Genomic DNA, 18,114 nt, shown 5'->3' with positions numbered 1-18,114 from the left:
TTCGTGTTAAATTATGCTTATGTTTTTAAGACTCGTGCTATTTGTGCCATTTTAAAAAACCCCAATCCATATTTACTACTCTAATTCTTATTTATCCAATATCCTATATTAATTGAAAAAAAATAAAAATTAATTAACAAACAAAATGGAGAAATTTCAAAACAATAAAAAAACAAACTAAAAAGGGTCCCACAAGTCAACAAAGAAGTAAACCGCCAAAAATAGCCGTTGGCGCCAATTTAGTCATATAACTTACAACACTAACAACTATACACTATATATACATATTCATATACATATATATATATAAAGCTTCGTTCTTTTCCGGTGAACGACCTCCGTGATCTCCAACCTCTCTCGCTCCTTCTCCACCCTCCGATCATCTCCACGATCTCGGCGCTTTATCATCCAGGTTTCTATTCCAATCTTACTCTTTACAGAAAATCTAAATTTTATATGTTTTGTTTGTAATTTGGATTAGGATTTGAGAGAGGAATCGTGATTTGCGATGATTTTGTTTTTTTCTAGGGCAGAAATGGGTGCGATTTCAAGGCAGGTTTTTCCTCTTTGTGAAAGTCTCTGTTTTTGTTGTCCTGAATTGCGCGCCAGATCTAGGCATCCTGTTAAACGCTATAAGAAGTTGATCTCTGATATTTTCCCTCGTTCTCAGGTTAATTTTACCTCTCTTATATCTTGTTTATCTCAACAAAAATTGTAATTAATGTGTGTGTGTGTATGTATACACATTTGAGTAATTGGTGAAAATTGATCCTTTTCTAATCTTACTTTGCAAAAGATTGTTTTTTTTTTTTTAATAATCTTTTGTAAAATAACTATGTTGATAAGGTTTAGGGTATACTTTTGTAGTGTGTGTAGTGTTTTAGGAATGTTATGTTGTATATTGGAAAACATTGTCCCATATAAGAACACGGACTACTCTACGATTCTCATCGTGGTATGAAGAGCCATATCCTCGATCTACACTTATCTAGATAGTAATGCTTGCACAAAATCTTCATAGTGCAAAGGCACTTGGTTTTGAGATAGAATCCATAGTTATAGTTCTTGTCATTGTAAATAATTATTTAAAGAATGCTTATTTTTTACAAAATAATATTGGGAAAATGTTTATTTTGCCAAATTCTCCTGTATATTTTTACTTATATAATTGCCAAAAATATTTGCAGGATGAAGAACCCAATGACCGTAAGATTGGGAAACTATGTGAATATGCCTCAAAAAATCCTCTTCGTATTCCAAAGGTACTTAAAAGAGCAATTTAAGAAATGGTTGTAGGTTATTATATGGGTTATTGATGGATTTAGTTAATTTGATTAAATATTTGAACTTTCAGATCACAACTTCTCTTGAGCAAAGGTGTTACAGGGATTTGAGAAATGAGCAATTTCATTCAGTAAAAGTGGTCATGTGTATCTACAGGAAGTTGTTGTATCTTTGTAAGGAGCAAATGTGAGTTCTTTTGTTTTATAGTATAATGTGAGTACATACGAATAGTATAGTGTTTTTCTCTTTCACCATTTGAATAACTTAGAATTGAAAAAAGAGGAATGAGTTGGGGAGTAGGATTAGTTTGTCTATGTATTAATTATTCATTTCTTATAAAATATTAGTTATTACATTGTGGCAGATCATTGTTCGCAAGTAGCTTGCTTGGTATTGTACATATTTTACTTGATCAAACACTACATGACGACCTACGTATTTTAGGATGCAACACGCTTTTTGAATTTGTGAATAACCAGGTGGGATTTGTTGTCATTATGTTCTTTCTTTTTGAGCTTGTATTGTTCATTCTGAATGTTCTTTTTGAGTAAATATTGTTTTTGTGTTGTGTAGAGGGATGGTACTTATATGTTCAACTTAGATGGCATGATTCCTAAGCTTTGTCTTTTAGCTCAAGAAGTGGGGAAGGATGAGAGGGAGCAATGTTTACGTTCGGCTGGGCTTCAAACCCTTTCAGCAATGGTACTTGTTAGAATTTTTGCTTAATGTAGGATAGGATATGCATGTTGCAATAAGAGGTGACTATTCGTCATCTTCAGATCCTAATAATAACTTTTTCGTGCTTGCAAATTCGATTTGTTTCTTAGTTTTGAGACTTTGACAGATAAATCTATTGTAACTCAAGTACATCTCTTATTGCAGCTATGGTTCATGGGTGAATTCTCTCACATTTCAGTAGAATTTGATAATGTAAGTGAATTTGAGTTTGTTCTTTTTAAACATTCTAATGCATACTTACATTGCCATTTTGAATAGTAGCTCAAATATTATTTTTTTCACTGATCTGGATTATAAACATGTCATGTCTTTCCACTGGAAGAACTGTTCGAAAAATATGGAAATGAAGAGAAGAACCCTTTTATGGGTTGCATTTAATCATTGAAATATGTCAATCAGTCTCTCTTTATCTTATTAAATATACTTTCCTTTTCAAATGATAATATTAATCTTGCCAGAGACCTTATGTCTTTTTTAACTACCTTATTGCTTATTTTTTCATAATTGTGTTCTTCTATGCTTCTCATTAAGCCTTTTCTTTTAATGAAAAACTAAAGGTTGTTTCAGTAGTCTTGGAGAATTTTGGTGATCTTCAAAAAAAGTCAGATGCCTTAACCAGTGATAACAAAGATTTCAGCAGTGAATGTTCAGAAGGGGATTCTTATTCACCAGTTGCCATGACAAGGATTTCTTCCTGGAGGATGATAGTGAGTGACAAAGGCGGACTTAATGTGTCTATGTAATTCCGCTGATCACAACATGTAGTATCTAGTTATGCACCCCTCTGCTTGAAATTGTGTATGATATTTGTCCTTGTATTTCAATAATAGGGAGGATGCCAAGAATCCAAGATTTTGGTCAAGGGTATGCCTACATAACATTGCAAAGTTAGCCAAGGAAGCTACAACTGTACGGCGAGTTTTGGACTCTTTGTTTCGCTACTTTGACAATGGCAATCTCTGGTCTCCTTCTAGTGGGCTCGCTCTTTCGGTGTTACTGGATATGCAGTTAATAACTGAAAGTTTGGGTAAGTGATATCCTTGGAAGCTTAGTCAGCCTCCTAATTTCTCAATTTCGTAGTACAGCTCATTTGGCATTCTTATGAATTGCATAAACTTATCTTCTGATCAAATTTCAGGGCAAAACACACACTTTATATTGTCCATCTTGATTAAACATCTTGATCACAAGAATGTTCTTAAAGATCAAAATATTCAGTTGGACATTGTTGATGTTGCCACCTGTCTTGCTCAGCAAACAGATGTTAAACCCTCCGTGGCCATAATAACTGCATTAAGTGACATGATGAGACATCTAAGGAAAAGTATACACTTTTCACTCGATGATTCTAATTTGGGTGCTGAAGTTATTCAATGGAACCAAAAATATCGGGCAGCTGTAGACGAGTGTCTTGTGCAGTTGATACATAAGGTGCACTCTCACCTTACAATCTTTCATGTCTTTTTTAAAATACAATGCTGCTTGAATTGAATCAAAATTATACGTAGATGACTTGCCATTGTTATTTTGGCAGGTTGGAGATGTAGGTCCTGTTCTTGACCAGATGGCAGTAATGTTAGAAAACATGTCTAGTATTGTTGTTATGGCAAGAACCTTGGTTTCTGCTGTTTACCGAACCGCTCAGATCGCTGCATCTATTCCAAATCTTTCATATGAAGACAAGGCATGACTAACTAACTATCAATCCCATTTGACCTCTGGCTGTGTATTACATAGATTTGCAAGGTTCTTCTTCCTCCTTTTCTAACTCTTTTTGTTTTCCCCAAATTCTTTTAGACATTTCCGGAGGCACTATTCCATCAATTACTAGTTGCTATGGTCTATTCGGACCCTGAGACAAGGGTGGGAGCACACCGTATATTTGCAGTTGTTCTTGTCCCGTCTTCTGTTTGCCCTCGTTCTTGCCCTGCAACAGCCTACTCCACAAAGAAAAATGACATTCAAAGAACACTCTCAAGAACTGTGTCTGTGTTTTCTTCTTCAGCAGCACTTATTAAGAAATTGAAGAAGGATCAATGTAACTTGCAGCAGGAGAACATGTCTCAGGAGAGTAGTAAAAGCAAAATTTTCGGTGAAGATGAGAAGAAGATCAATAGTTCTACCATTTTCAGTAGATTGAAGTCAAGGAATCCGTCAACTAGAACCACTGGAGAAAATGACGGCTTGAAATCAAATCCTTCTTTTCTCAGCAGATTAAAATCATCTTACAGCAAATCTTATAGCATTAAAAGACACTCTGCAACAACTACAATTGACACTTCAGGAAAAGATACTGTATAAAACCATGTATCTTTGTCTAAAAAGTTCTTTGATACTTTCATCATTGTCTTTTCTGATAATATTGTCTTATGATATGTTTGCAGACAATGTCCTTGAAATTGAGTAGTCGCCAAATCACTCTCCTGCTTTCAACAATCTGGGTGCAATCTATCTCTCCTATAAATACACCCGAGAGCTACGAAGCAATTGCTCATACTTTCACTCTGGTATTGCTGTATGCCCGATCAAAGGTATATCTTTCATTCCTCTATGATGAGATTTGGCTGTCAAAGACTAAACATTTGAAAATCTTTTATGTATAATGAATAACAGAATTGGAACTCAAAATTGTCTCTTTACTTTATCTTCTTCTAGTTAATGAGTTATTTGCTTAAAATCCATGTAATACAGAATTCCAGCTATGAGACTTTAATTAGAAGTTTCCAGCTTGCATTATCCTTAAGGAGCATAGCTCTTGCAGAAGGAGGTAGGCTACCTATAAATAACATACCATGTATTTTTTCTGTATTTTTTTACCTTTAAGATTTAGCATCAAAGATATAGCAATGCTCCCATGTTCCGATAAGGATTTTTATGTTTCCAGGTCCACGGCAACCGTCACGACGCAGATCCCTCTTCACCTTGTCAACATCTATGATCATCTTCTCATCAAAAATTTACAACATCATCCCTCTTGTCCCTTTTGCTAAAGCTGCACTTACCGAAAAAACAGTATGCAAAACAATACTTTATAAAAGTGTTTCTGCAATTCATTTCACTGTACCATTATGTTTTTCTATTTGAACTTCTCATGTGTCAATATTGGGGAATCTTCTTGAGTCATGAATTTTTTGAAATCACCTACTAATCTTGCTATAATACTCTAACTTGAATCAGGTTGATCCATTTCTAAAGTTGGTAGATGATTGCAAGTTACAAGCTGTTCATGGAGAATCTGACCGAGCTTATGGATCAAAGTCTGACGATGAGTGTGCTTCAAGCTCACTTTCAGTGATAGACATTACAGGAAGTCAATCAAAGGAATCACTTGCTACCATGATATTGAAAGCTCTGGAAAAGTCATCAGATGTAACCATTGCTTTGTGCCCTGAACACATGCTGTTTATCATTACAGTATGGTCAGTGATAAAACTTTTAAATTTCTGATATGCAGGAATCATCTGCAATAAGGCAGCAGTTACTCAGTGACTTTTTGCCTGACGATATATGCCCGCTGGGATCTCAGTTATTCACGGAGACACCGGGACAAATCTACCAACGTGGATTAAAAGATAACATTGTTAGTTACTATTTTACAGATTTTAAGTCTATTGTTTTTCATCACCATTGCTATGGAAACATTTACAGAGCGGCTTAATCATGCAGGTTGAGCCTCCCTTGTTCACAACCGAGGAAGATGTTTCATCCAACATGTTTGGAAATCAAACTGACTCTGAAGCTAAACAGGCCTCGGAAAGTCCTAGCCTTTTAAGCATTGATGAGCTTTTAGACTCAGTGAGTAAAATTTTCATGTTCTTCATGTTTAGAGTTGTATGAACTTCCAAGACTTCCTTAAGAAATTTCAATATCAAAATTAGACTTTCACAAACTATCTACAATCAAACCCTCATCTTACATAAAGTTTATCTCCAATCTGGCCAATTTGATTCAAAGTTGATTTTTCACATGCAGGTATTGGAGACAAGACACCAAGTAGGGAGAGTATCGGTTTCAAATCCTAACGACATGCCCTACAAGGAAATGGCAGGCCAATGCGAAGCTCTTCAAATGGGAAAGCAGAAGAAGATTTCCACTTTCATGACTACCCAACAGAGGCAAGAAAGTTCAATTAGTATTTCTTATGATTTCAACAAGGAAAGAGAAGCCTCTTCTTCTTCTGCTTCTTCTTCTTGTTCCACAATCCAATCGGGTTTGCCTATGGTACTTTTTCCTTCACTTGTTATAATCCCATTAAGCTCATACACTACTACACATTTGAAACTCTAACTATTATGTAACTTACTATTAACTGAAAACTGCAGAGTGGGAATCCATTCCTTGCCTCAAACTTGAATGAATTATCATACTACTCATCGGTTAACACCGGTCCAACACCATGCTCAACTGTTTACCATCATAACTTTTTTCAGCTTCCGGCATCAAGCCCTTATGATAACTTTCTAAAGGCTGCTGGTTGTTGAGACGTGGAAGCCAAGTTACTCATTAAGCTCCAATAATGGAAGCTCTCCTTCTTTCTATCTTTATGAATATCGATATGGGGAACCCGCCATTTGATACCCCATACACACCAGCTCTGACCACCATTGCAGATTCATCACTCAATTCTTGTAAGGTTTTCATTTGATTTGTATAATGTAGGTTAGATGTACCTCTTATCATGCTCACCTAAGGCTTTATGTGAAGTTATTTGATTTTGATGTGTTGTTATTATTATTTTATATTTGGGTTTTGTTTTATATTGTATTGGGTTGTCAATCCCTTCAAATGTTTTGGTATATATATACAGTTGTAGAGCTTAACTGTATTAACAGTTTGCTTGTTAAAGCTTTGGTATATATACGACTTGTCGTTTTTTATTCTAAACGACATTATTGTTTTCTCTCGCTTCATAACTCTTCCCTCACTTTTACTTAAACTACTTCATTTTGTACTTTTCTTCCAATATTAATTAGTTTTCAATAATTACACTCTCTTTTAAAATACAATGTTAAGTAATAATTATATATGAATTTTTATTCTGATGTTTGGCAAATAAATTAATAATTACATAGCTTAATAGCATTAATTGAAAAATACAGTAGAACCTCTATCCAAGAATACACTTGGGACCAAGAAAATAATACTTGAAAAAAAAATTAAAATATAAAAAAAATAACACTTGGGACCAATAAACAATTCTTAATACTATATTATATTAGAATTATTTTCGAGTACATATAATATTTATACATGTACTATAATTTGAAATAAAATTATTAATTTTACATAAATAAATTTATAAAATATATGTATATATTTTTTTAAGATGTAATTATTCTTATATAGAGGTATATTTTATGAATATGAGACTTAAAAAATGTATAACTAATTACAATATAGAGGTTATTTTTATTTATAATTGGGCCAAATTGGGACTTTATTTTTTTTATAACAAATTAGAGGTTATTCTTGAATAGAGTATTCATAAATAGATATTCTACTGTAGTAATATTTTATAATTACAACCCTAAGAATTAGAAAGTGTAATTAAGATCCATCAATTACCTTTAATAACATAATTACTGTGTAATTACTTGGTTGAACATCCAATAATATATCATAATAAAAATGTACAACAGCTACAATGTGTCGTTTCTCTCTCTCAAAACGACATTATAATTCTTCTTTCCTCACTAAAACGACATGTCATGTTGTACTTTCCTTGCCCAAAATATCCTACATTTTCTCCAGATATTTTCCTTGGAAGAAAGAAGAAAAAAGAAGCAAGAATCATCAATACACAATATCTACTAAACTTATTGAAACTATAATCAAATCAAGTTATACAACAATTATAACCAAATCCAAATTTTTAAGATCAAATAATATACAAAGATCTCTTCACAACCCACTTTCCAATTTCCCAAAAATGCTACCATAATTGTTTGGGCATGGACATGACCCAAGCAAAGTAAGCACAAACAATCTTTTGAGAAATATAAACATAAACAGCAAAGGACAAACTCATCAAAGTCAAATCTTTCCAATCACCCTTTTGTTTTGGGCTCAAATTCTCTCTCAAACACTTTCCAAACTTGTCAAACGACATCATCATATTCATATTCATCTTCTTCTCTTCTTTAGCTTCTTTATTTGTTGTTGTTGTACCATTGATTTGTTCTTCACGTCTATTGAGGCAACACACCAAAACGACACCACTTTGGTGTAGTTTTGGGAGTTGTCGTTTGATTGGATTTTGGGTGTAGAAAGATGGAGTAGTCCCAGCTGAAATTGCAGCAACCATAGTTACTTTACTTATTTATTGAGAAAGAAAATTTTGATTGTTTTGATGAGATTAAAGTTGTGGTTTTTTTTGTTTGACCTTTGCTTATTTATTGTAATGGAGAAAGTTGTGGCTATTGGAGTTGTAGTGGAGTGATTTGGATAAGGCTTTTTGTTTGTTTTGTTCTTTGTCGATGTGGGACAAATATCTAGCCTACTAAACAACTTATTTACTTGCACAACTTAATAAAGTATACAAGGATTTAAAAGATTTTTTCTTTTGAGTTTAGTACTTTTAAGGCAAAATATTATTATTGGTATAATTAAAATTTATAGAATATTATTAACTAATTACAAAGTATTACCTCAAAGTGATACTAGATACTATGTCTAATAACTACAAAAATAAAATGATAATTATTTTAATTAATCATATTTATTTAAACTAAAATATATGATTTAAAATATAGAAGTGTTAGGATGTAGGGCAATTAAAATAAATCATTTATTTGATATATTCTTTTAAGGCTAATTAGTAATTTTTCCTCCCGAACTTTGACATATATAAAATCATGTCCTCTAAATTTTTTTGGCCGTTAAAAATTCTTCCTAAACTATTGATATTGTTAAGTTTAAGGACTTTTATCTAATTTCATTCAATTTTACTATTTCAGGTACTAAATTATGCTCCATAGACTTTGATATCTACCAAATCATGCCCATCAAACTTGTATATGTATTAAATCATGTCCTTGAACTTTCACCTATGTTGGAAATTTTTTACTAAAATTAGATAAAAGTCTGTAAATTTAACAATCTTAATAGTTCAGGGGGAATTTTTAACGACCAAAAAAGTTTAAGGGGCATGATTTAGTACATGTCAAAGTTTGGGAAAAAAATTGTTAATTAGCCTTCTTTTAATGTCGAAATGTGGTGGGTTCTACAAATATTTCATAAGTAATATGAATATTTTTTCTACACTTAAGTTTTATGTGTTCAACATGAATTTCATAGTTATGCATTTGATGAAAATGATCAAACTTAACTCTTTGGTAAATCAAATTTAATGAGATTTGTATCTCTAAGTAAATTTTATTTTTTAAAATTAAAATGATAGTATTCAAAGCTATCTCGAAACACAAATTTTATTAATGTTTAATGAAGTAAAAGTAGGATTGTGATGTTAAAGTAAGATTAGATAGCATGTGTACTGCAATGGTAGCGAGGAACCATCTTGATATGGTGGTGTGGTTTAAACGACATGTTTAGAATTTTTTGATATGCTTTGTGTGGAGAAGCGGTTGCCTGTTGCTTGGCTTTAGAAGTTGCTAAAGGCAACAGTTACAAAGTTTATTATTGTGGAGAACGATTCTATGGTTATATGCACTTATTGGGAAAGAGTCCCATTGGGCGCTTGAGAACTACGCCTCTTTTTGTAATAGGGTCTCTCCCTTATTTGTTAGTTGTATTTTCTCTAGTATTAGTAGATCTTGTAATTTTATGGCAAAGTGAGTATTTTACCCACAAGCATTATGGTTGTCCACCGATTTTTTCCATCCCTATAAACTTATTTTATAATAATTGTGAGGTCTAATCTTTATTTATTTATACACATATAAGAAAGCGTTTCATAATTGACTAGCAGTTTTTTATATTATTTATTAAAATAAAATATGTGAAGTTAAGTAAGGCAACATAGTTTTAGAATCTCTTTAGTCTAAGTAAGTGCACATTTAGTTTAAGTTTGACCAAGATTTTTTCCCATTATTTTCTCCTTAGAATATATACCACCTAATAAGTAATAAGACCATTTCAAAAATCGGAAATTAGAAGGTAGGAAAACTTAATGACATGTTTGAATAGCTAACTAAAATAGTGTTCATGTCAAATTCTACTGGTTACATACATACAAACACACACAAAAGAAAACTAGTAGTTCTCTCAGTCAAAGTCAACAACATCTAGTTATATAACAGAAGGAAAAAAAAACAAACTTTTCACTCCTCATCAAAGTCTACATCACTTTCACTTTCAGACTCATCAAATTCAGAATCCCCAGAAGGCTTCTCACTTTCAGAGTCACTCAGCACATATCTCATCTGCTTCCTGTTAGCCCTCAAAGGTCTAGCTTTTGCAGCTGGGAATACAACTTCAGCAGAAGCAGCCTCAGAAGAAGAAGAAGAAGATGGCTTCTCACCACTCCCATTGGATGCATCCTCATACTCATCATCACCATCCTCTTCAACAATACCAATATTACCAATAGTAGTCCTTCCCAACAAGGAACCACTCTTCTTGTTAAATGGGGATTCCCTCATTTTCCTCACTTTCTTCTCTGGTGAAATCCCTGAACTCTCATCAGCTGGCTTCAACATATCAGTCAAAAACTTTTGTCCCAGCAACTGACTACTCTGTTTGCTGGCTGCTGCTGCTGCACCACCTCTCCTCTTTGCTGGTGCCTTGGCTGCTGCTTTCGGTTTTGCTTTGGCTGCTGCTGCAGCTCCTCCTTTCTTATTGCCACCCTTCTTATTACCACCAGATGAGCCTGAACCCGTTTCCATTTCAAAGTCATCGTCGTCATCTTCATCTACCTCATCATCAAGATCAACAAGATCAACATCTGGAAGAGCTTTCTTCTTTGCAGCAGCCCTTTTTGGAGCTGCCTTTTTCGGGGCTGGAGCAACCTCTGGCGCTTCTGTAACCAATATGCTAAGTTAGGCCAAAGTATTTCTAGCACAATGCTAAAGCAAAGTTTAAGAAGAACATGTTACCTGCTGGTTTATCAGGAGATGAGTCAAGATTATAGGCAGCAAGTCGATCTTTCAACTCAAGTACTTCGTCGTCGTCGTCGTCATCACTGACTACCACCTGCTCAGAAGAACACATACCATAGTTAGTTTGTGTTTTTCTTTTTCTTGTTAAGGTTTGAGAGATCATGGGAAAGAAACAAGCCATACCTTCTTTTTAGCAGCAGCAGCCTTCTTTGGGGCTGCTCTGGCTTTTGGTTTCGCTTTCTCTGGAGGTTTCTCTGAAATACACAATGATAAATATTACATTAGAATAACAATGTTGAAGATAAAATCAAAATTCATGCTTGTAACTAACTAATCCAGCTTACCAATATCCATTGCAGAATTAAATGTTTCAGTGATTTGTTCAACAGCTTCAGCATTAGCCGCCTTCTTGGTGTTCTTGCGTGGGGCTTTAGGTGCTGCTCTGGAAACTTTAGAAGCAGCCACTGCCCCCTTCTTTATTTGGCCTTTTGCATTCTTTTTCAGCTCCTCTGCTAATGCATCACTTTTTTCAAGATCCTGAAAGTAAACCAAAAAAAAAACAGTCAGTTGAAACTCCAAATGTTGGGGAATGATAACATAGTCTTGCTATTTTCAAGATTCATACATTCAGCTCGCTCTCAAGATTATCAAGATCTTTAGCCCACAATGACGTTGGAGTTGCTTTTCGCAATTCATCAACCTGGCTGTTAAGCTTATCCTGTTCAGCCAACAATGCTTGAACCTTCTCTAGTGTCAATGTTCCAATTGCCATAGACAGCAGGTACTCATAATCACCAATGCGAACTTCGGTAGCAGCAGCCTCAGCATCATCCTCGTTATCATCTGTTGCATCGGTTGCTCCAGCTACCTCTGGCTCAACAGCCTTAGTTTTCTTAGGGAAAGGAGTAAAACCTTTCTGTTGCAGCTCAATGAAGAGATCAGCTCTCTTTCGGTTGCTCACAACAATCTCCCCTTTCACAACACCAAGAATAAACCGAACCTTGTTCTCCAATTTCAATAGGTCCAACTCTAGATTATCCAATAGAACTTTCTGCATTCATAAAATAAAATGTTTATGTAAATGGCTGCACATCCTACAAACGGATAAAAAAACTACAGGACCAGTAAAATACCTTTCTCTTGACATAAAATGCAAGCCTAATGTGGAAAAATTCTTCAAGGACTGCACAAGAAACATAAAAGGAAAACATAAGTATAAAAACATTAACGGTTAGCCAGTGTTGACATAACATCATCTTGGATTGAATGCTTACTTTGCTCAGGAGTATCATATTTCTTTATTAAGCCATTAGCATCAAACAGGTGCATGTTACTTGTGTTTAATGAAGTTGTCAATTTAAACTTCTTCAACAAACCGTCTTGCTTCGCCGCCATCATGTTCTCTTCGGTCATATGAACAAGGATATCCACAGTACTGTGATCACTGTGTTGTGTAAACCCCTGAAAGCAAACATAAAAACAATCAGAAACTAAAGCTCTTTTCAAGACATTTAAATCAGATCATAACATGGGCTAACTAACTTACTTCAATAAATGGATCCTTTGCCTTATCATTTCCACGAGTAACAGATTCCAAAAACTCCTTATAATCTTGAGTCCACCTACGAACTGGAAGCTCAGAAATTCTGATAGTTGTCTCATTAATTTCCTCTAACACCCCACTATTATTGTAACTTCCATCCTTGGAAGATTTCTCAATAGTTCCCTTGAATCCTCTGTACCATGGAGCCATTGGAACCATTTCCTCACCATTGATCAAGTTCCTTATGTTTGCAACTATGTCTCTTGGGTTATAATTAGGAATGTAAGAACTCCAACCTGTTCCAATACCTTCACTTCCATTGACAAGAACAGTTGGAATGACTGGCACATACCAAGTAGGCTCAATGGACTGACCATCCTCATCAAGGTAGTCAAGAAGAATGTCATCGTCCTTTGGGAAAAGTGTTCTTGTGATAGGAGATAATTTGGTATAGATATAACGAGCACTAGCATGGTCCTTTCCTCCCTGATAGTAAAGAAATTGGCATAGTAAGTAAAAAATAATTAAATAAAGATTGAAACTTTGACAAGTGGGCAGAGCTCATTTACCAAGTTACGTGTGCCAAACTGACCATTTGGTTGTAAAAGATTGATATTGTTACTACCAACATAATCCTGTGCCATTCCAATGATGGTACCGGCAAGACTTGCCTCACCATGGTGGTAGGCTGAATGTTCAGATACATAACCAGAAAACTGAGCAACCTTTGCTTCTTTCACAAAGTTCCTCTTAAAAGAACAGAAGAGGATTTTCCTTTGACCAGGCTTTAAGCCATCCACCATTGATGGAATGGACCTTTGTAGATCAGCCAAAGAAAATAAGATAAGCTCCTTGTGAACAAAGTCCCTGTACTTAATGAGCTTTTCCTTCTGGTCCAGGTGAGTACCAGGCTGAAAATCAACAACAACAATAAAAAAGATTAAAAATTTCTTCACCATCTATGGCAGCCAAAGAAAAATATATAAAGTTCCCTTTTCATACCTCGAATTTTCTGAGCCAACATTTTCTCTCTTCTATCTTTTTCTTACTAAATGCAAGCTCAATTGCCTCACCGTCTTTCTCATCTACCCACATGAAATCTTTCTTGTGCATGTCCAGATTTTGAAAGTAATCCCTTCCTTCCTTTGATGTGCTGGTTCCCAACCCCTGTAAGACATAATAAAGTTAAGTTCATAAAAAACGAGAAAATTATGATGGTTCATAAAATTCTATAATTATAGAAGTGCCTTACTTTATAAGTTGAATAACACAAACCTTATAGTATTTTATGGTCCACCCATTTGCATTTCCCCTCAAACTTTCCTTCCATGCCTCGTACTCAGGCATGGTATAGAATGCTAATTCATTTCCATTTTTGTTAGTTGCCTGTAAAATCCAATTGCAGGTAAGTTAATATTCATAATTCAAAAACAGGTATTCCATAAACTAAACCCAAACACAGAGCATAAAGACACCAACCTTCACAATAGGAGTAATAAACTCCACCAAGAAAGATGGGATTTTCAGAAGTGATGGCCAGAAAGAATGGATGAAATTAATCAACAGACCCTTGATATGTGAACCATCGTGATCCTGTTGTAAAAAAACATATAAGATCAGCAATAAAAATATTGAAAAGATATTATTTAAAATAAGAGACTCGAGAAATCAAACCTGATCAGTCATTATCATCAGATGACCATATCTGAGAGATTTCACGTTGGCGTATTGCTTATCTTGCTGCAACCCAAGAATCCGCTTGATGTTCTTAATTTCCTCATTATCCCTTACTTGGGTTGCGCTAGCTTCCCTTACATTGAGCAATTTACCCCTCAATGGAAATACACCATAATGGTCTCTACCAACAACAGAGAGTCCAGCCATCTAATTGAACACAAGTGAGTTAAAATGAAATCTAGTGCAGTTCATACTATGAATGAAGTAACTGATGAAAAAAAATTCAACTTACTGCAAGAGCCTTGGCTGAATCTCCTTCAGTTAAAATCAAGGTACATTTCTCAGAGTTCCTTCCTCCAGCTTCATTAGCATCCTCCAGCTTATTGATGTTGTGAACCCTTTCGGTCTTGGTTCCATCTGTTTTCTTAAGATCCTTGTTCTGTTTGAAGTTAGCCCAGGAAAGAAGACTATCCACAATGCCAGACTTTGCCACTGAATAAGAAAAGCAAATATAAATAATATGCACAGATAAACACTGGTAACAGTTACTACATAAACAAACAAAGAGCTTCTCCCACAAACCTTTCTTTAAGAACTCAGGTGGCAGTTCACATTTAGACCCGAAACTACTTGGACGAATGGTAAGAGTTTCTTTAGTTTGAGAGTCAAAAGCAGGATTGTCAATAAGAGCATTGACAAAAACCCACAAATAATTCTTCACATTGTGGGCTTTCAAGTTGGCATTCTTGTTCTTCTTATTTACAACGGTCATGACATGGTTAGTGATCTGACTCGTGACGTGATCTACATGAGTTCCACCCTTAATTGTGGCAATCGAATTTACAAAGCTAACCTGTTTGTTAGAACAGAAAAATAATCAGAATGAAACTCACAACCTTATAAAAGTACAGGACAGCATCAAAGTATTATAATTAACATAGAACTTCATATACCTGTTGAAATTGCCCATCACTAAGGCTTACACAAACTTCCCACCTATCATTCACTCTCTCTGTGATCCTGTAAAAAAAAGGTTAAGTAAATATCAGCAAATAAGAAATCCCATGAAAAAAAGAATGCTAGTTTTAGTAAAAATGAAAAAGAACCTGGGAATAGTAGCATCAGATTTCTGGGCAGTTCGCAAATACAGATCAACATAATCTAAGAAGGATTTCACAGGAACTCGGTTTCCATCAAGTTCCACTTTGACAGAACTCCCAAGGCATCCAGCCATGTCAAAAACTCTCTTTTTCATCAGTGCAACCACATCATTTTCCAAATGAGTCATGTTAAACTTAGCCAAATCTGGCTTAAATGTCACCTTGGTCCAGTTATCACTCGCCTTGCACTTTGTGATTACTGGATCAGATTTCTTCCCCATGTTGTTGGTGAAAACCTTCAAACAATCACAACAAAAAATACCAAATTCAAAATTAAGGAAATTAGCTTAAAACTATGCTAAACAAAAGTTCAAAATTGACTATAAAGAAAGCTTTTCTGAAACTCAAATCATGAAAATGAATTTCATAAATGACAGTTTCTGCTAAACCCTAATCAAAAAATGAAATGTAAAAGCAAATCATTTCCAATCTTGGAAAACCTTAAAATCATTAACACCAAATCAACATGTATGCTAAACACTAAATTCAAATTAGCTAGCTCAAAATGAAAACTTTTGTAAACAAATTAATCCCAAACCATGGTTTAACTATGCTGAACAAAAATTCAAAATCAACTAAAAACTAAAGCTTTTCGGAAACTCAAATCAATAAAATGAATTTCAGAAATGACAACTTCTCCTAAACCCTAATCAAGAAATGAAATGTACAAGCAAATTATTTCCAAATGAACTAAAAATGATAACTTTTCCAAACTTCAATTCAAGAAAGAGCCACAACCCATAGTTAAAAGTTCATACCTGCTTGTACTTCTTCTGACGCTTTCCATCAGCAGTCTCAATAACAAACTCAGTTGAGAAAATATTAGTGAGCTTAGCACCATACCCATTTCTTCCACCAGTTGTTTTCTTCTCCTTATCATCATAGTTACTACTCGTCAACAAATGCCCAAATATCATCTCAGGAACATAAACCTGCTCCTCTTGATGAATCTCCACAGGAACACCATCACCATTGTTATACACACTAATACTGTTCATCTCAACGTCAATCTCAACCTTCAGACTGTTCATGGAAGGATCCCTCTGCTTATTATCGGCAGCATTAACAAGAATCTCATCAAAGATCTTGTACAAACCAGGGACGTAGCTAACAGATCGGCTCACCATTTCATCATTCTCGTACACCCAAAGTGTTTGGGTGTGCTTTTCAATGGATCCGATGTAGGTATCGGGTCGGAGAAGGATGTGCTCGAGTTGAGACTTCTTCTGGTACATTTCTTCGATCGTTTTTCCTCCCGGCGGAGGAGCAATGTTGACATTGTTGCTTGACTGAAGAGGGCGTTTCTTCTCGACCACCATGGTTAGGGATTCGAATTGAGTCTTCAAATTACTGAAAGATTCGTTCTTGAGATAGAGAACGAGGGTTTCAGACAGAGAAAGGAGATGAGAGAGTTGAGACTTTATATAGTTGGAGTTAACGGTCAAGTGGAGATTTGAATTTGAATTTTGAACTTCAAGCGGGATGTTTTAATCTTTTGGGCCTTGTTTATTGGGCCGGCCAGATTGGGAAATTTACAAAAATATTAGAATTTAGGTTAATTTTTACAAAAATACTGTCACACAGAAAAGTTTTCAAAAACACTGTATTTTTATAAACACCAAGGGCTCGTTTGGAACGCCGTATTAGGTCGTATTGTATTGTATTGTATTATATTGAATTGAATTATATATCATATTTTTATATAATACTATGTTAAACTTTAATTTATACTAAAATATTATATATTTAGGTGTCCATAAAAGTTATTACCACATATAGTTTTACATAAAAATATTGCATAAAATACAATTCAATATAATACAATACAATACAATACAACCTAATACGGCGTTCCAAACGAGCCCCAATAGAATACAAAATAGAACAACTCAAAACAACATAGAACAACTAAAAAACACAAGTAGAACATTAGTGAAAACTTAACACGGTATACTGTAGTATCAAACTTATAAAAAAATACAGTAAAAAAATAAAAAATACCACCTGCAGTATTTTTGTAAAAAAAATGACAAAATTTAGTATACCATGTAAATTTCCCTACAAATTTGGGCTATAATGTGGCTGAGAAATTTGTGGCCGGCCCTCAAGAGTTTAATTTAGGAAAAGGGAATTTTACAAAAATACTGGATTTTAGGTAAAAGTCTACAATTTTATACAATAACTATAAAACAATACAATATAACAATTAAAATAATAGTGGAACAACAAAAAAACAACTGTATAACAACAGTAAAAACTTAACACAATACACAGTATAAAACTTATATAGTATTTTTGAAGAAAAAAAATACAGTATTTTTGAAAAAATTCCGTCCCCCAGTAAAAAAAGAAAAAAAGCTGTAAATTTCAGTATGTGGTGTAAAAATCCCGCTAAGAAATTGAGGAAATTTGTGGGCGGCCCTCAAAAGTTGAATTTAGGAAAATGACCCCTTATGGTTGTGTGGTTTTTTTTCAAACTTGGTTGTGTACTTTTTGTTTACAAATTTAAATTTTCGCAGTGTGGTTTTTGCGGGTTTAAGATCTCGTGGTATAGTTACAAATTGAGAAATTATAAAAATCACATATGTAATTTGGTTTTAATAAAATTTTATAACTCGCACCCCAAACACCCTTAATAATAAAACTGGTACTAAAA

General features: G+C 34.4%; 3 protein-coding genes across 6 annotated transcripts; 1 reads left to right on the top strand and 2 right to left on the bottom strand.

Annotated features, from left to right (window-relative positions):
- Positions 1-192: 192 nt before the first annotated feature.
- LOC115709019 (protein SEMI-ROLLED LEAF 2) lies at positions 193-6,918 on the top strand. Of its 3 annotated transcripts, none has more exons than XM_030637045.2 (20): positions 193-412; positions 534-670; positions 1,188-1,262; positions 1,355-1,470; positions 1,649-1,763; positions 1,858-1,986; positions 2,167-2,214; positions 2,580-2,761; positions 2,853-3,049; positions 3,161-3,453; positions 3,557-3,706; positions 3,820-4,317; positions 4,407-4,553; positions 4,714-4,789; positions 4,907-5,034; positions 5,200-5,391; positions 5,477-5,602; positions 5,689-5,817; positions 5,995-6,243; positions 6,345-6,918. In XM_030637045.2, the coding sequence occupies exons 2-20, from the start codon at positions 536-538 to the stop codon at positions 6,501-6,503; spliced, it is 3,144 nt and encodes a 1,047-aa protein (XP_030492905.2). In that variant the 5' UTR covers positions 193-412; positions 534-535; the 3' UTR covers positions 6,504-6,918. The 3 variants fall into 3 exon arrangements, with proteins under 3 accessions (XP_030492905.2, XP_030492904.2, XP_030492907.2); XM_030637044.2 differs by having other exon boundaries at positions 194-412; positions 529-670; XM_030637047.2 differs by lacking the exons at positions 193-412; positions 534-670; positions 1,188-1,262 and having other exon boundaries at positions 1,632-1,763.
- Positions 6,919-7,954: 1,036 nt separating this feature from the next.
- On the bottom strand, positions 7,955-8,326 carry LOC133035534 (uncharacterized). Its single transcript, XM_061111378.1, has one exon. It carries the CDS (start codon positions 8,324-8,326, stop codon positions 7,955-7,957), a length of 372 nt encoding a protein of 123 aa, XP_060967361.1.
- A 1,788-nt stretch (positions 8,327-10,114) lies between these two features.
- LOC115709424 (DNA topoisomerase 2) lies at positions 10,115-16,872 on the bottom strand. 2 transcript variants are annotated; one of them, XM_061111458.1, is made up of 19 exons: positions 16,217-16,872; positions 15,405-15,694; positions 15,252-15,318; positions 14,881-15,151; positions 14,591-14,790; positions 14,296-14,505; positions 14,101-14,214; positions 13,897-14,007; positions 13,624-13,788; positions 13,191-13,532; positions 12,625-13,107; positions 12,353-12,539; positions 12,212-12,261; positions 11,704-12,129; positions 11,423-11,615; positions 11,262-11,332; positions 11,076-11,172; positions 10,858-10,999; positions 10,115-10,827 (listed from the first exon to the last, which is right to left on the bottom strand). In XM_061111458.1, exons 1-19 carry the CDS (start codon positions 16,775-16,777, stop codon positions 10,302-10,304), a joined length of 4,506 nt encoding a protein of 1,501 aa, XP_060967441.1. In that variant the 5' UTR covers positions 16,778-16,872; the 3' UTR covers positions 10,115-10,301. The 2 variants fall into 2 exon arrangements, with proteins under 2 accessions (XP_060967441.1, XP_030493385.2); XM_030637525.2 differs by having other exon boundaries at positions 10,115-10,999; positions 16,217-16,871.
- Positions 16,873-18,114: the final 1,242 nt, after the last annotated feature.

Source organism: Cannabis sativa, chromosome 3 (assembly GCF_029168945.1).
Source record: "Cannabis sativa cultivar Pink pepper isolate KNU-18-1 chromosome 3, ASM2916894v1, whole genome shotgun sequence".
NCBI lineage: Eukaryota > Viridiplantae > Streptophyta > Magnoliopsida > Rosales > Cannabaceae > Cannabis > Cannabis sativa.
Note: the sequence above shows the minus strand (reverse complement) of the source record. Positions and strands in the feature narration are given on the sequence as shown.